The sequence below is a fragment of the Notolepis coatsorum genome (assembly GCF_963971535.1).
Source record: "Notolepis coatsorum genome assembly, chromosome: 2".
Taxonomy (NCBI): Eukaryota; Metazoa; Chordata; class Actinopteri; order Aulopiformes; family Paralepididae; genus Notolepis; species Notolepis coatsorum.
Genome location: NC_140166.1, coordinates 29,283,894 through 29,301,655, shown reverse-complemented (window position 1 = coordinate 29,301,655; position 17,762 = coordinate 29,283,894). Strand labels below are relative to the sequence as shown.

The following is a 17,762-nucleotide window of genomic DNA, read 5'->3' as shown; positions in this document are numbered from 1 at the left end:
GAGTATGCAGTACATCCACAGCTAAAGAGATTGGTTTTATCTGGTATTACAGTGGCTAAAAAACTGATAGCATCACGATGGATTCAACCGGAAAAAATGTGCCGAAAGGTCTGGATTCTTACATATCTCGATGTGATTTATCTAGAAATATCTACAGCAAGAATTTTGGGTCTCAATGAATCCAAATTGACAATGTGGTTAGAAGTGGTGGAGAGAATAAAAGCTAGCATATAATGGTAGTGTCTGGTTAAGAGCGAATGATAATGGATGGATTATCCATTGGGGGGTCCAGGGTGGGGGGTGCGAGCAAGAGCATTTATTTAAACTGTGATTTAATTTGATGTGCACTGTTAACAATGCTTGTATATCTAATCGTGTGTTGTCACGTTTGTTTATGTGTTTGTTTAAAAAATAGTGGGAGACTATAGGATTCGTAGTCGTTCGCCGTCCACCTGAAGGCAGCGGTTTAAAAAAATTTAAAACCGCATTGCCCCACTGTTGCCTGGGGAGGGTGTAGAACTACCACATGCCTCCTCCGATACATGTGGAGTCGCCAGACGCTTCTTTTCACCTGACAGCGAGGAGTTTCTTTGCAGAGGTTCACACTATTTTCCCCAGATCCCCTCCCTGCTGAGCAGGCGCCCCGACCGACCAGTAGGAGTCGCAGTTTACAACGACCAGGACGCGTGTAGCCTTTTTACAACGCATCCGCGTTTCCGGCGCTCTGATTGGCCAGGTCATGTGACATGTGCGCCCAATAGCGTGTTTGCCCATTTCCGCGTCGAACAGCCTGCAAACTACCTGGCGTTCTATCGCCATGCTCTAAGACAAACTCTAACCTTAACCAACTTCGAAGAGTGCCTAAGCTTAACCAGTGTAGAAACTTGCCGTCCCACAATTGGCGCTCATGTCACATGACCTGGCCAATCAGAGCGCAAAACGGGAACCCGGAAACGCGGATGCGTTGTAAAAAGGCTTCAAGCGACCAGGACACATACCCCACCGGCTTCCCACTCGCTAACACTGCCAATTATGTTAGTAGGGACGACTGACCAAGCCGGAGGTACCGCTAACAGCTGGATTCGATCCCAGAGTCTCTGCGGTGGTAGGCGAGTGCTTAGTCCACTGCGCTACCCAGCCGCTCCATTGAAGGCAGCGTTTGTCAGCATGTGTGAGCGCGTGCATTTCTAGTCAGTGACATGAGCTCCAATGGCGTCTACTGGGAACAACTAACCACCAGCAGGGGTGTAAAAAGTACCCAGAAACTTTACTTAAGTGAAAGTATGGGTACCGTCTCAAAATCTTACTCAAGTAGAAGTCAGAGTATCTGGCTAAAAACACACTTGAGTAAAAGTTAAAAAGTTTCTACTTTTAAATGTACTAAAAAGTTTAAACTTTTTTTATTCCGTCCTCTTCATCACTCGTACTATCGTTTGTGGCCATCTTCTGTAGCTTGTCACTCTGACTGTCTATTCTTCTGATAGCAGGTGTTTAATCAAAGATCCCCGCTTTCTAGTCTTGCACATGGACCAATCGGCATGGGTACAGGGCGGGTTCATTTTCCATTGATGGGGATTTGATCGGCTGTTTTTAAATAAAGTGCGGCTGCAGGATTAATAACGTTAACGTTAGTTCGGCCAGAGAAACAAATATACTCATTCAAATAGTTGGACCTGCGAGATTTGTACTTTGTACTTTGTAGGCCTACATTTTAAATGTAAGGAATAAAAAGTATGTTTTTTTTTATCTAAAATGTAATTGAGTGAAAGTACAAGTATACAAACCTAATAATACTTGAGTAAAGTACAAATCCCCCAAAACAGTACTTACGTATTGTAACGAAGTACAATTACTCAAGTACTTTACACCCCTGACCACCAGGTAAGAAGGACACAGCAGCTGTAGTGTCATCTCCCAACGGACAGCAAAGGAACCGCCCCTCAGTAATAAATCTACTACAACCTGGAAAGTGAGAACTTTTGGGTGGGCAACATAAATCAACTGAGGGGAAATCCATACTTTTTAGTACATGCTCACCTGCTGATCCCGTTCCCCCTGGAGGAGTCGGGACATCGGCAACCCCTCTGTCCTATTCGCTCTACCAAACAAGGCAACTACCATACGTATACTGTATTGCATGTATGCCTGTTTCGTGCTTGTTTTGTAATCAAAATACTTGTGATCCCATTTACATGAGATCTATAACTTTCCGACATTGATAACAGCCAACCTCATAGTGACAAGAGAACGGAATGCCTCTCTTCTACCAGCTGTGCACCAAACATCCCCAGTCTTCCACACTATCATCACGACATAGTACACATTCTCATGCCCACCATCTTCTAGTATGCAGCGCTGGAACCAGGGGAGAGTGACAGTCGGAATATGAAGTGCCTTAGTGCCTGTCTGAGGGTATGAGGTCTCATTAAGGGGAATGTCTCTCTCAGGGGTCAAAGGGTAATCCCTGGGTATTGTACCCCAGGGACAGTGCTGGGTAATTAAGAAAAAGGTGAAATGTGGAACTAAGGCAGTACCTGTGAGCTTATTAAAATGCTTGAGTACAGGGATATTTGCCTACAGTAAAACATGACAACAAGTCATTCTGGACTTAACCTCTCATAACATACAGGCTTTGTCAATATTATTAGAAAGGGACTTTCCCCAAACCATGACCTTATAATGATCAATATATTTACTAAGACTACCTGAAGCGAGTACTAATTTTGGACATTGAAGTAATTTTGAAGTAACAAAAGTACTGTCTTGGATTGCTAAATTGTAATTTTCTAAAGAAGACTATAGTGTTCGTACTGCTACTTACTGTAACATGTAACTGATGTAACAGTACTTCAGTACTTACTATGGCATGTCGTTTGAAACCCAACTAAAGTAACTAAATATAGTCTGATACTGTAAGACAGGGAAGAAAAGAGATTCTCCCAGGTTTCCTTTGCTCAGGGGTAATGTTTGCATCTTGTATCTCATCAGAAACATGGCACCATGTGCTACAACAAAGACTAAGTAAAATGGTGCAATCCCGACGCTGGAGACATGTATAAATAGAGTACGCTTTGAACTTCATGTTCTTTATTTGTATCTGGGAAAAAGAAGAAATATATGCCAACTTTGCATCGATGACAATTCCCTAATGCCCAGAACTGAACCGTGTAACATTGTGCTTGCCGGCATCAATGCTCAAACCTTAAGGAGGCTCAAACAAGGGAAAGATAAGGTTCTTTTTTTAGTTCGGGGCTTTTGAAAACACTCCGGTCCAGATGAGTTGAGCTGCAGCGTTTCCAGGCATGCTCCGTACACAGGCCATTGATTAGAGGAGCTCAACTCTGAGCCCTGCGGTCTATCAGCGCTCAGGGACCGGTAATCAATCCTCTAATGCCGTTTGAGCTCATTCACTGGAACACTGATCCACTCTTCAACTGGGGACGTGCGGGCACATACCACACACAAACACACACAGACACGCGCACGTATACACAACATACCACAGTCACACACACACAATCCTATCCGCAACTACGCACACTCAAACCCAGATGCCCCATCGTAAAAGCACCAAGCGGGGCAGCGATAGGGCACGGTGGTCTAATGGCATTATCTAAACGAGAGCAGCTCTCCCAGGGGGGGCTCTGGTTCCTGTTACCTAGCGGTGTGTGGACCCTCTCCGCGGACAAAATCGGATCAACATTGCACCAGAGACGGCAGGGTCGGCCGGTCAGGAACTCAGCCCCCGGGTCCCTTATCTCCCCCGGCCTGTTGCTCCTTTCTGACCCCTGATGTCCCTTCAATGAATTAATCTGATTGGGTCCAGGCCAGGGAGATTAGGTTCTAAGAGCAGAGATTCTCACAGGAAGGGTGGGGCTCCATCTTGGCTTCTGATGGTATTTACTGCTATTAGGATCAGTGTTGGGAAAATCAGAGACTTTCTGCAGACTGTTGAAACTGGTTTTGAACGACCTTCTCTCTCTCTCTCTCTCTCTATCTCTCTCTCTCTCTCTCTCTCTCTCTCTCTCTCTCTCTCTCTCAGCCCCGCAACCCGTCCTTTTTCATATTGTCCTTGGCCAAAATCAAACCTCTTGTTACTCTTTAACTCAATCAGCGCCACAGGTCTAGCCCATCTTTGTTCCTACTGCGCCACCGCTCTAAGAGATTTCTTTATTGGGAATAACCCCTTGAGATGAAACCATCTAGTTTTCAAGGGGGTCCGCAAATAGATAGGGATGCGTGGCGGTGTTTGCAGGGCTATATCTATATTCTATATTAGGGTGACCAAACGTCCTCTTTTGCCCGGACATGTCCTCTTTTCACGCCCTGGCCGGGGCGTCCGGGGGGGGTTTATTAATTCATCGAAAATGTCCGGGGTTTCACTGTTTTTCAGTTTCAGTTTCAGTTTCACGGGCCTTTGCGAGCATCTGAAGGCTCGGGGCTGCATTTTTCACCGAACATATAATACCGAATTAAAGCGCTATTCGTTGCCGTTCGAATGCCATCTGGATTGCCAAAATCCGTGCCTCGGTTCTCGAGTTACATGCCGATATGTCAGGCATCCGACTTTTTACATGGCATTATCCAACCGGACTCCCGGAGAAGCATGCAGCTGCAGAGCCGCAGAGCCAGCGGCGCTCTCTGGGCCGCGCGCTGACGGCCGCGCTGTGAGGCAATAGTATCCAGCTGCAGGACGAGAGCACCAACACTCTCAGGACCGCAACACTTTAAGGACCCACACTTTAAGGACCCTCACTTCCATTGGCTGATTTGGGTCACATGACCGTCCCACCCAATGGCTGAATTGGAGTATTGCACTGCGGGATTGATTGATTGATTGATTGAAAACTTTATTAACAGATTGCAGAATGGGTACAGTACAGCTCAATACACACAATTGTTAAGGGGATGCAGACCAGAGAAAGACCTCAAAGCAGTACTGTTACATTTGTGACATACAGTAAATATATACAAGGGGGAGGGAACTGTACATTTATGATGAATTGAAAATGGGGGACCCTGATGTAAACAAGACTTGCACGATTTTGCGCGCCGCGTGGGAGCAAATTCGAGACACATATTCGGTTGCAAAAAGGTGTCCCACGGTCTCCTCTATGGCCGTGAATATTTTCACACGGATCGGAATCACGGCGTGCCCGTGGCACACTTTACCGTTTCGGCGAGTTTATTCCACGCTATGTCCTCTTTTTTGGAAATCAAAATATGGTCACCCTATTCTATATTATACCTATGGATACAATACTATGGCTCATTTGACATCAACTATCCATCGTTCAATATGTGAAAAAGAATAAATTGTGTCATGTATACGTTTGCGTGTTATACCGTGGTGAATATAAGTATAGTTTCAGAGTGATCCTGGCTAATTCCAGAAAACGGTGCTATGGAGCAATACGTGAATTCTACTAAAAACGCTGGCGTTGCTCGCATGGACACGCTACTATTTCCAAATCAAATGTATATAATAGGTATTATGTTTCATCATGAATGCATGAAAGAGGGGGGGGGGTATTTTTTTATGCTTTGATCGTCACCAACGGCATACATTTTGGAGTATGTTACACATGGTCGTTGCGATCGATGTGAAGTCATGGTTGGATCAAAGCAGGATTGATGTCATATAGTCCTTACCTTCACTAGGAGGTACCCCAAAAAGAATATTCCAATTGTCTGATCGCGATTTCCAGTATTGATTGTCCATCGTGTCGCCAACATAATCCACCACAACACATGCATCGGGGGCATTGGACGCGTTGACTCGCCTGACCAAAAAAACTGCACCCGGAGTGAATTAAATTTAACACCGGGTGTGGAAAAAAGGTTTAGAAGAGTGGGCGATACTGCCACCTGGCAGGATGCGGCCGGTATTGCACTCTAGCGATCTCAGAGTGATTCCCTATGTGGTAACCCCCAAGGTCCGTGTGAGAGAAATGAATAATAATATTGAATAAAAGAAATAACGATGAAAACCCGACTATACTCGTATATGGCGCTGAACGGTTGGGCGAGTTAACCCGACTATCCTCGGGTCTGGCGCTGATTGAGTTAAGAAACCACATACGAAAACCCCCAAATGGCCGCCAACCCCCAAATGGCCGCCAACCCCCAAATGGCTGCCAACCCCCAAATGTCCGCCACCGCGACCACATGTCCCACCGGCGAGGAGGACGGTCTACTCACTTGGGAGCGTTGTGCGCGGCGGCGTCCAGGCGGTTCCCCAGCTGGAACTCGTGGGACTTGCTGCGGTGCAGCGCCGTGAAGCCGGGCAGCAGGTGGATGAGTTTGCGGCTCGGCGGCGGCGGCGTCCCCGGGGTCTTCACCTTGTTCCTCCGACGCATGGGCGGCGTGCCCGGCGTGCCCGGCGGGGTCATGGCGTTCACCACCAGGGGAGTCCGCGGAGGCGTGTGGCCAAAGTGCCTCTGGCGCGGCGACGGGGGCAGGGAGCGGCGGCCGGAGTCCACGGGGGGGAAGTCCACGGTCAGCCGGTCGGCGTACAGGGAGGGACCCAGGGCCGGCTGCGGGCTGTGGCACGTGTGCTGGTTGTACTTGGACTGGACTTTGGGGCTTTGGGAGAGCTGGAAGCGGATCCACTGGCTGATCTCGGGCTGGCACACGGGGGTGTTCTCCTTGCCCGACTCGGAGGTGGGCCACTGGATGGACCAGTCCTGCTTGGCCTGGCTCCCTGGTGGAGGTAGAGGACATGGTGAGGATGGAGGTGGAGATGGTCAAATATAAAGCCAATGCATTTAACACCTGTTGTTGATGAATGGAATGAGCCATGATTTTGACTGTGATGTTGTATGACTGACATGCGCCCCTTTGTAGTCATCAACCACTGATGAGACCAGACCACTGTCTGAATCTGAATATAACAGTAAAAATGGATGCAGGTTGGCAGTTAGTACAAGCATTTCAGCATGACAATGACCGGTGGTAACAAATTACATTTGCTCTTATCCAATGTGAACTTATCAGTAGTCCAATGGTATTCAACTGCAAAATGAATGGAGAGACCATGAATATGATATTGATAGATTTCACGCACTGGTGCTGGCACTTCAATCACACGGATCATAACTTGATGAGAACGCTGAAAAGATGCTCAGCCCTTGGAATAACAATCAGCTTCAAAAGAAAAAAGGTTCAGGGGCGGTCAGGTGGCGTAGCGGAGATTGCGCTCATCCCCAATGCAAGAGGCTGCGGTCTCGACTCCCGGAGTCAGCATTGCCTTGGCTTGGGCTGATCGCTATACTAACTCGTTTGGCTGGGTTAGGGGGAGGGAAGCCGTGGGTGGGAAACTGCCGTTGTGGACAGCGACGCCTACAGGTCAGGTCTGGGAGCTTGCTCAGCGGAGGCAGGACTTGAGGAAGGCAGCGTGACTGCCCACGCGTTACACTTCACCAATGAGAGCCCTCACTGCCAGGTGAGAAGAGAGCCACTGGCTGTCACCGCACGTGTCGGAGGAAGCGTGCGGATACTTCAGGGTTCCCTTGTACCGACCAGTAGGAGAACATGCGCACAACAACCAGGTAGGGGAAGGGGGTGAATTGGCACAACGACTAAATTGGGACGGGGAGAAAACAGAGAAAAATCTGAGAAAGAGAGAAGAGAAAAAAAAAAGAGAAAAAAAAACGTTCAGGACAGCAGGTCGATCCCGTCAATAAACTTTATTATGTCAAAGCGTTTCAGAGGTAAAACCAGAGACCTTTCATATGGAGACTAACCAAGTCATTCTCAGTTCCTGTAATGTGTCTCATGAGCTACACAGGGCACGACATTGGGGGGCTTACCGCACTCCTTGGGTGAGAACAGGGTGGAAAGGAATCCCAACCTGAGCATGACATAAGGGCAAAGTGGCTGCTGTGTCAATATGGTCAATGGGAGATGATGGGAGGTTTTGGGGCCAAATGTGTATTGTTTTCTTTGCAATTGAGGTAAATATTGGACCATATCTTCCGAGATGAAGGTGTTTTGATTCCAACACAAAATGTACGTTTTTCCATCCGGCACAAAACAAGTTAGTTTGAGACGATCTAAACTCACAGAATTAGCGATAGCGCCCACTTAAGAGACAAGGACAGTTCCATTTGCATCCTATTAGTGCAGTTCCTTTATAAGATTGTCTTTGGTACAACTCCTTCTTCAGGTCATAGGACACCTTGTACCTCTGAAATGCATTGGCATGATAAAGTTCACTGAAGGGATCAAACTACTAAATGTGATGCACCTTTAGTATTGATGGACAGTGAAACCAGATGTGATGCACCTTTAGTATTGATGAACAGTGAAACCAGATGTGATGCACCTTTAGTATTGATGAACAGTGAAACCAGATGTGATGCACCTTTAGTATTGATGAACAGTGAAACCAGATGTGATGCACCTTTAGTATTGATGGACGGTGAAACCAGATGTGATGCACCTTTAGTATTGATGGACGGTGAAACCAGATGTGATGCACCTTTAGTATTGATGAACAGTGAAACCAGATGTGATGCACCTTTAGTATTGATGAACAGTGAAACCAGATGTGATGCACCTTTAGTATTGATGAACAGTGAAACCAGATGTGATGCCCCTTTAGTATTGATGAACAGTGAAACCAGATGTGATGCACCTTTAGTATTGATGGACAGTGAAACCAGATGTGATGCACCTTTAGTATTGATGGACAGTGAAACCAGATGTGATGCACCTTTAGTATTGATGAACAGTGAAACCAGATGTGATGCACCTTTAGTATTGATGAACAGTGAAACCAGATGTGATGCACCTTTAGTATTGATGAACAGTGAAACCAGATGTGATGCACCTTTAGTATTGATGGACGGTGAAACCAGATGTGATGCACCTTTAGTATTGATGAACAGTGAAACCAGATGTGATGCACCTTTAGTATTGATGGACGGTGAAACCAGATGTGATGCACCTTTAGTATTGATGAACAGTGAAACCAGATGTGATGCACCTTTAGTATTGATGGACAGTGAAACCAGATGTGATGCACCTTTAGTATTGATGGACGGTGAAAGAAAGTGAAGAAAAGCGACGAAGAAGCAGAACACAGCAAAGCTGGATGAACCACAGCCATCGTGATGTCAACCGTCCCCAAAACTGAAATCACAATGTGATGACGGGGGATGGGGGAGATCGATTTTGAAAGTGAGCAGCCAAATGAGTTTTTTCTGTCGACTTTCTGCGTTCAAATGACAAATACTTTACCTCCATTGCTGTGCAATTTATCCTCCTCAAGTTGTTCTTTGGAAAGGAAGAGAAGAAAGATAAAAGAATGTGTTTATTGACCTGCAGAGGCACAGTTCAAACGTTCTGCAGTTATTCCGCTCGTCTTTCTCTCTGAAGTGCTGCGTTGATGAATTACTGTTCGGCAATAATGTTGGTAGAATTGATCCCTGCGAGAACTCATACAAAGAAACGCATACATGAATACAGATGAAATTGACTCAAAGAAAACGATACAGCAAAGAGCGACAGGACCACCATCGACTGCCGTGCGACTGTGAACTCGAGGCACATTTCAACTTTCGATGCCTTTTGTCAGGCGTCTCTGAAATACTTTCCGATGAACATCAAATAAACGGTAGTTTGATGTATGAAAAAGAATATCAGAATAAAAAAAATACAAATAAAAAAAGAAAAGAAAAGGCCAGAAGGGATTGCAGAAGTTTAATAAAGAGCCTCGAGTCGTTCCTATTCAGTAACTTTCATCAGACATGATGGGAAACAGGACATCCACACATAGGGGTCATTATGTCAAAGGTCAGATGGTTGAGATCATTTTAAATCAACTCTGACAACTAAACCTATAATATGATGTGAATGCAAAACTGTATATTGTGTATTACAGTAATACTTAAGTTGTTCGCTAATAACTAACGTTGCCTGGTTGCAAAACAGTAAGAATTTAGAATTTAGAACATTTTATTTCCCATTGCGGCTAGTTAGGTTTGTACCTGTTAGGAGGACACAACCTAACCTCGCACTGTAAGGAGCTAAAAACAGTTGCCAAGACGCTGATATTTAGGACTTTAGCAATTACATCAGCTCATCATCATCCACGTTTTATTGTGTTTAAATGTTGAACCGGGAACACTGACACAGTTACCATAGTAACTGGAAATGCTGAAAAGGTCTATGAAAGAGATGAAAGTCTGAGTTTATATATGGACTACAGTCATGCGAAGGAACAGACTGCAACAGCATAAGATGCTGTCATTACATATTACCTCTGAATACCATTGGTTGAAGGGTTTGATTCTACTGTAGGCAACTGTAGGCTATTTTGATTCTAACAAATTCCTTATATCTGACCTAAATATCTGATATAAACCTGCAGTATCTAGCACCAATGTACAAAAGGTGAAATTACAAAAGAAACAATACTGTTTAAGATTCCACATTGAAAATACACAATATATACATTTACAGTACATTTACAGTAATTTACTCTCACTCCTAATATCGCCTGATGTGCCGGTCCACATCCAGACTCCTCATTGCCTATCGCTACCCAGCATCTCTCTCGCCAATGTGTGGCCTCTGGCAAACAACACGAGTGAATTGCAGCTGAGGATCATCAATCATAAATGGATGAAGGATTTGCAACGTCATGATTTGCACAGAATCCTGGCTTAATAGCGGGATTCATGACATTGTTATTGAGCTGCCAGGCCGCACTCTTCACAGGGCGGACAGGACAGCTGATGGCTCCGATAGGACCAGAAGTTCAGAAGCAGGCTCAGCTGTCATCTCTCTGAACTGTACCACGATGACAGCCCCACCCCATACCGCATCAAATCTGAACTCTGAACCCTAGGGCTGGGCGATATGGCCTAAAAATGAAATCTCAGTATTTTTTTTTTAAATCCGATTTCCGATTTTAATCGATTTTTCTTTCTCTTGAAAACTAGAAACGCCTAGGAAATCATTCAAATAACCTTTGTTTTTATTTTACACAAAAAAATTATCAAACCAAGATGAATTTCCATATTGGGATTGAAGTGCAAAGCTAACTTTCACCAATCTTCACTTAAAAAAAATATATATAATAATAAACGGTTACTCTTGATCAAACAAAGATGAATGTCCCTATTGGGATTAATAGTGCAATAATTGCTTTTTCACCAAACTTCACTTAAAACAAATAAAACGTGCCTCTTGATCATCAAACAAGAATGAATTGCCCTATTGGGATTAATAAAGTGCAAATCTAACTTTCACCAAACATCACTTTTTGTTAAATAAAAGGTGAATCAATCGATTTAAATTTTTCAAAATCGTCCTAGATCATTAATTCGAATTAATAAAAAAAATCAATTAATCGCCCAGCCCTACCCTACACTCTAGGCACTGTTACCCATACTGTACGGGCTCTGAACTCTGTTGCCTGTACTCAAGTTATACCTGCCTACTGCCTTCACTGTCTACAACTGCCCTAATCACAACAACCTACCTCAAACTATAGTCTACCAATATAACTATGTATATATATATATTCATAGATATCGTGTATATATATATATGTATCCACATCTGTCTGAATATACCTGCATAATCCTTTTTACATACATACATACATGTGTATACTATATATCTGTATATATCCCTTACCTACTCATATCCCTTACCTACTCTTACTAGTTATGCCGATGGCCAGTATGACTTACTACCATAGTGTTTTATACCTGTATCACTGTACATAATACTATGTACATAGTATTATAGTATATAGTACAATACACTGTACATACATCTGATTATCATTATCACCCAGTAGTACTCGTTTATATATACACCAGTTTAATCAATTGTACATTGTATATTGCTATTGTACTTTACTGTTACATTTGCACTCTGGTTAGTTGTTTTTTGTTGTACTGTACTTGTATAATACACTGTATAGTAACAATACATTAAAATCTAATCGAATCTAATATGGTGTATTTAGCAGGATTGGCCTGATTAACCTCACAAAGATATACACACAGGACACAGACACACACTCCATAAGTATATGGAAATGAGTCATCATGCTTATTAGTGCTAATAATGGGATCATGCTTATTAGTGCCTCTTGAATCAGGCGATCTTGCCTGATCTTTTCCTCTGCAGTGTTTTTTCTGAGGACATCACTCAGTCACCCAGTCACTCACACGTTGAGCACCCAGGACACTCAACTGAAGTGCCCCCCCCCCCCCCCCCCCCCCCCCCGCCCCCGCCTCTCTACCTCGAACCCCTGAATCCACCTCAGAAAAATATCAAGATGCAAAAGAAAGAGTGGCAGGGAATCAGTGCTCCTCCGCATCTTAGAGGAGAAGGCGAGGACGGCTCAGTCAGGCCTCCTGTTATTAGCAGAAATGAAACCATCAACAAGCCCTTCAGAAAATCTAAAGGTTTTGGCGAGGTTTCATACAAAGTGGTTGCAATCATCAAAGATCATCAAAGTCCCCTATAGCGGCCCAGCACTGTCAATACCGGCGGCGCGGCACCCGCATACTGCTCCCTCAGAGTCTGGTATGTTTCAAAATGTACTCACAATGCACACAATTACTCTGTCCATAAATAAATGTTTGGATATAGTTTGGAAAGTGTTCGTGTAGATGATGAATCACCAGTCAATAGAAGTATAACCTTCCCTGTAGCGCTCAAATAAAGCTGAAATGAGCTTGTTTGAGTTTCCATGCTCATATACTGGAGTGATAATTCTCTGGGAGAGATGGAACAAACTCAAATCGCACTTGTGAAAACGTTGCTTCAAGTAATGACTCAATTCGTCAAGTGCACTAGTATCTTAGCAACTGCTTTATCAAAATAGTAACACAGGACTCCTGGATCCATCGCCTCACTCACTCACTCTCACCTAGGTACTAAGAACCAGCACACAAAAAGCTTTACACCACAGGCAAAGAAGAAACACTAGCTCACTTAGGCCTACTGACATACACAGTATTATGCAAAACATTAAGCCTGGTTTGAACCCTTTCAGGTACGCTTCTTTTTCTTTTTTGGGGCATTTTCAGGTTTTCTATCTTTTCCAGTCTATTAATCTATAGCTTTCAATAACCAATATCCATTTGTGACACCATCATTACATGTGAGAGCATTCACCTGAAAGAGTTAGGCTTGAAGTTATTCTGTGTGGAAACTTCTTGATACTGATTTTTATTTTATTTTTTAAACTTTATTTTTTAGCGTTTATCGCTTTCCTGGTCAAGCATGACCGACAGTTGCAGGGTGAAACGGGAGAGAGAGCAGGGGGAGACATTCGGCAAATGACGGCGGGTCCGGGAATCGAACTCGGAGTCAACCAGATCCGTGACGCAGCACGGAGTCCCGCGCGAGCGCGGTAACATGGTGTGCTACTGGAGCACCCCATCAAGTTGCTTTTAAAGAAGATCTGTACTCTGTACTGGAGAAAAAGATACATTTCTGTGAAACCAGTCCTGTACTTAGTATAGTTTTACATATTCATTCATATTCCATCTGCACAGATGGAACATCTTTTCACAGGTTTTCCGATTCTGACCACAAAGTCCTTCTCATACAGTTACACCTCCGCAGTCCGCACGAAGCAGAAGGGGGTATTATGATCACTCGTGTCTGTGTGTACAGTATGTGTATCTGTCTGTCTGTCTATCTTGTCTGTTGGTAATCCATTTCAGTTTCAGTTTAAACTTTATTTGAACAGGGACAGCACACATTAATGAACATAAATGTAAATATGTGAGACAGTGTTAGCCAAAGCTACTTTTCAACTGTTGTCCCTGGGCCTGGTGTTAAAAAGCAGCTAAAAAAAGAAAGCATAATTTATATGGCATACAGTTAATTAAGAACAGGTTAAAAACACATCATGCTAAATATGTACAGCAAACATGTACAGACAATGTACAAACAATAATACGACATAATTAGGTACATACGATCATACATGTACATGTGGGAAAGCAAGCAGACAGGGTTAGGGTTCTGAAGGGCTGTTGTGTTCACATCTGTAGTTATTTCTTAACCATGTTTTGAGATTGTGTTTGAATGATCTGTGTGTTTCAATATTGCGGATGTAAATTGGTATGGAGTTTTGTGCATTGGCTCAAACTAGATACATTGATAAATACACTGGTAGATACATTGATAGTCAGCCTAAAATGTACACTATTGCCTCTTTTTTTTTAATCGGTCAGGACAAACTTCACGTCAACGTTTTATTAATTGGTGCAGACAGTACTAAGGACAGAAAGATTGCAGAAGATTTACAATTGAGGAATACAACTGTAAGTAGGATAGTGAGCCAGGCTGAAGAATGCTACTGTAGGTAGGAATGTGAGCCAGGCTGAAGGATGCTACTGTAGGTAGGAATGTGAGCCAGGCTGAAGGATGCAGGATGCTACTGTAGGTAGGAATGTGAGCCAGGCTGAAGGATGCTAATGTAGGTAGGAATGTGAGCCAGGCTGAAGGATGCTACTGTAGGTAGGAATGTGAGCCAGGCTGAAGGATGCTAATGTAGGTAGGAATGTGAGCCAGGCTGAAGGATGCAGGATGCTACTGTAGGTAGGAATGTGAGCCAGGCTGAAGGATGCTACTGTAGGTAGGAATGTGAGCCAGGCTGAAGAATGCTACTGTAGGTAGGAATGTGAGCCAGGCTGAAGGATGCTACTGTAGGTAGGAATGTGAGCCAGGCTGAAGAATGCTACTGTAGGTAGGAATGTGAGCCAGGCTGAAGGATGCTACTGTAGGTAGGAATGTCAGCCAGGCTGAAGAATGCTACTGTAGGTAGGAATGTGAGCCAGGCTGAAGGATGCTACTGTGGGTAGGAATGTGAGCCAGGCTGAAGAATGCTACTGTAGGTAGGAATGTGAGCCAGGCTGAAGGATGCTACTGTAGGTAGGAATGTCAGCCAGGCTGAAGGATGCTAATGTAGGTAGGAATGTGAGCCAGGCTGAAGGATGCTACTGTAGGTAGGAATGTCAGCCAGGCTGAAGGATGCTAATGTAGGTAGGAATGTGAGCCAGGCTGAAGGATGCTACTGTAGGTAGGAATGTCAGCCAGGCTGAAGGATGCTAATGTAGGTAGGAATGTGAGCCAGGCTGAAGGATGCTACTGTGGGTAGGAATGTGAGCCAGGCTGAAGAATGCTACTGTAGGTAGGAAAACAGGAAAACAGGTCAGCAAAACAAAAGAGATGATTGTGGACTTCAGGAGGTCGGGGGTCAAGGACTACAGCCCCCTCAGCATCGACGGGGCACCGGTTGAGAGAGTGAACAGTTTCAAGTACCTCGGAGCCCACATATCCGAGGACTTGAAATGGACCACACACATTGACAGTGTTGTGAAGAAGGCACGACAACGCCTCTACTTCCTCAGGCGCCTAAGGAAGTTCCAAGTCAGTCAGAAGATCCTTAGGAACTTCTACTCATGTACAATAGAGAGCATCCTGACCGGCAACATCACCTCCTGGTTTGGGAATAGCACTGCACAAGACCGAAGCAGACTACAAAGAGTGACACGTTCAGCCGAACGCACAATTGGAGGGGGGCTTCCCACCCTCCAGAACATTTACAACAAGCGGTGCAAGGGGAAGGCTAAGAGAATTATTAAGGACTCGAGCCACCCGAACAACTGCCTCTTTGAACTGCTGCGGTCAGGCAAGCGATACCGGAGTCTTAAGGCGAGCACAGAAAGACTCAGAAGAAGCTTCTATCCCCAGGCCATCAGGCTGCTAAACGAACAATAATCGCTAAACGAACAATAATCACTATGCAACAACCATCAAATGCACACAGCACACACACGCACACACTCACTCAAACAAACAACACACTGCAGCACCCACTCTCCACACTTTAGATCACACAAACACACTTACACTTTATATTTATTGATAAAGGATTTGCACTACAACTCGTACACCTACTGTGAATTGTACCTAAATTGCACCTCGTCCCATTTCTCCATTTCTGCCTTGCACTATATAGTATTGTATATTAGTACACTGCACAGTATTGTATATTGTATGGTAACTACGTCTATTCTGCATCGAACATTGTACATATGTCTAAACTGAACACTGTGACCTCATTTTTTTACTTCTAATTTTACTATGTTATTTTATTTCATACTTATCTTGTCCTGCACAGTCTCTGGAGCGCAACAGTAAGAAGCATTTTGTATAAAAGTATTCTGTACTTCTGTATGACAACTATTAAAGAAACTTGAAACTTGAACTTGAATGTGAGCTAGGTTGCCGTGAGATCTGTATCTGCCGCAAGGATGTATAATGGACCATATTATACTATGGACTATTGGACTATAATAAACCACACAAAGTATAATACTGCATATCATAATAGGTCTCTTCAGTCTACATTCTCCAAATTATTCATGACAGGGGGGCGGGTTGACAGGTCAACATGTGCAGTAGCAGCGTGGGTGTTTCATCTTTCTGAGTTCCAGTGTAGTTCACTGAGTCTTCCCATAGACACCCCATGGGCCCCTGGCCTCAGACATACATCCTCCTGTTAGCTACAGTAACTCTCTCTCAAGAGACGATACTGTAGAGCCCCATATTTCAACATTCACGTCCTGTCTTCAAACCAACAAAACAGCACAACAAAAGGATTTATGGCCAATGCTCCTCCACAATCATTGATTCCAATAGCTTGTAGACGTGATGTCATTAACCGGTGGGGATCTTAGCGTGAGGTGTGACTCATCGCAAAGCAGCTAACAGCCTCATAATTACCACTAGACGCAGGGCAGGTGTTGCTAAATGGCAGTGAAATGCCAATGTGACCCAAGCCGGCTCTGCTTCGCAGTCACTGTAAACATGGTTTGGCGGAAAAGGTCATTCGATAGGCCCTTTGATCTTGATTCTTTGCATGGGAAGGTTTGTGGATCTTCTCGCAGCGTAAGCAGTAGGAAGTTCCATTGGGCTAATTGGTTATCAGCCAATAACATGCCAAGGAGCACGCTGGTGTTGTGGGGGTCGCTCGCCCTTTATCCTTGCCTCGTTCCTTTCCTCTCTCATAGATAGAATAGAATAGAATAGAAATACTTGAATCATCCCGAGGGAAATTTGGCACTACAAAAACATTTAGGTAGACAAAACAAATCACGAATAAGAATAACAAAAAATTGCCTAAGAATAAAGAATTAAATAATAATAATAAAATACGGTCCGGGATTCACATTTCCTATGTAATGTATGTACATTCTAATATAAATATACAGTAAAAAATACAGAGATCTACATTAAGTGTACTGTAAGTGTAATATTGACAATGTTGTTTTAAAAGTAAAAGTCCAGGAAGATGGTAATCTGTGGGCTTCCCCCCGCCCCCCCCCCCCCCCCCCCACTCCTCTCATTTCAACTTCATCTTCCCCTCCCATCTTCACTGCTCCTCTGTCCTCCTCATTTCCATCCTCCTGTTTCCTCGTGTCCTCCTCTCTCCCCTGCCCGCTTGTCTCTCCTCTCTCTCCTGACCTCATCTCCTCCGATCTCTCTGATCATATGTCGTCGTCGTCGTCGTCCCCCTCCTCCCACACCTCCATCTTCGCTTCCTCTCCCCCGTCTCCTCCTCGTGCAGATGGCATTTGAAGCCAATTAGCCGTGAATGTACGCGATGCCGTCTCCAGGCGCGGCGCGGGGACAGTCCCTTTCAGCCACGAAAAGATTAGCGGAGAAAGAGACGGAGGTAGAGGCTCGGGGGAAGACCTGTCGCGCTGGTGTGC

The 17,762-nt window shown here is 44.4% G+C and overlaps 1 protein-coding gene across 1 annotated transcript in view; it reads right to left on the bottom strand.

Moving 5' to 3' along the window:
• ksr2 (kinase suppressor of ras 2) overlaps nucleotides 1-17,762 on the bottom strand; it is a gene marked incomplete at both ends in the record, with an annotated part of 189,219 nt that overhangs the window by 113,049 nt on the left and 58,408 nt on the right. Inside the window, 2 exons of the mRNA XM_084308094.1 lie at nucleotides 6,202-6,703; nucleotides 9,244-9,279. Of these exons, the coding sequence (XP_084164220.1) occupies nucleotides 6,202-6,703; nucleotides 9,244-9,279 (538 nt within the window). The remainder of the gene's footprint in view (nucleotides 1-6,201; nucleotides 6,704-9,243; nucleotides 9,280-17,762) is intronic.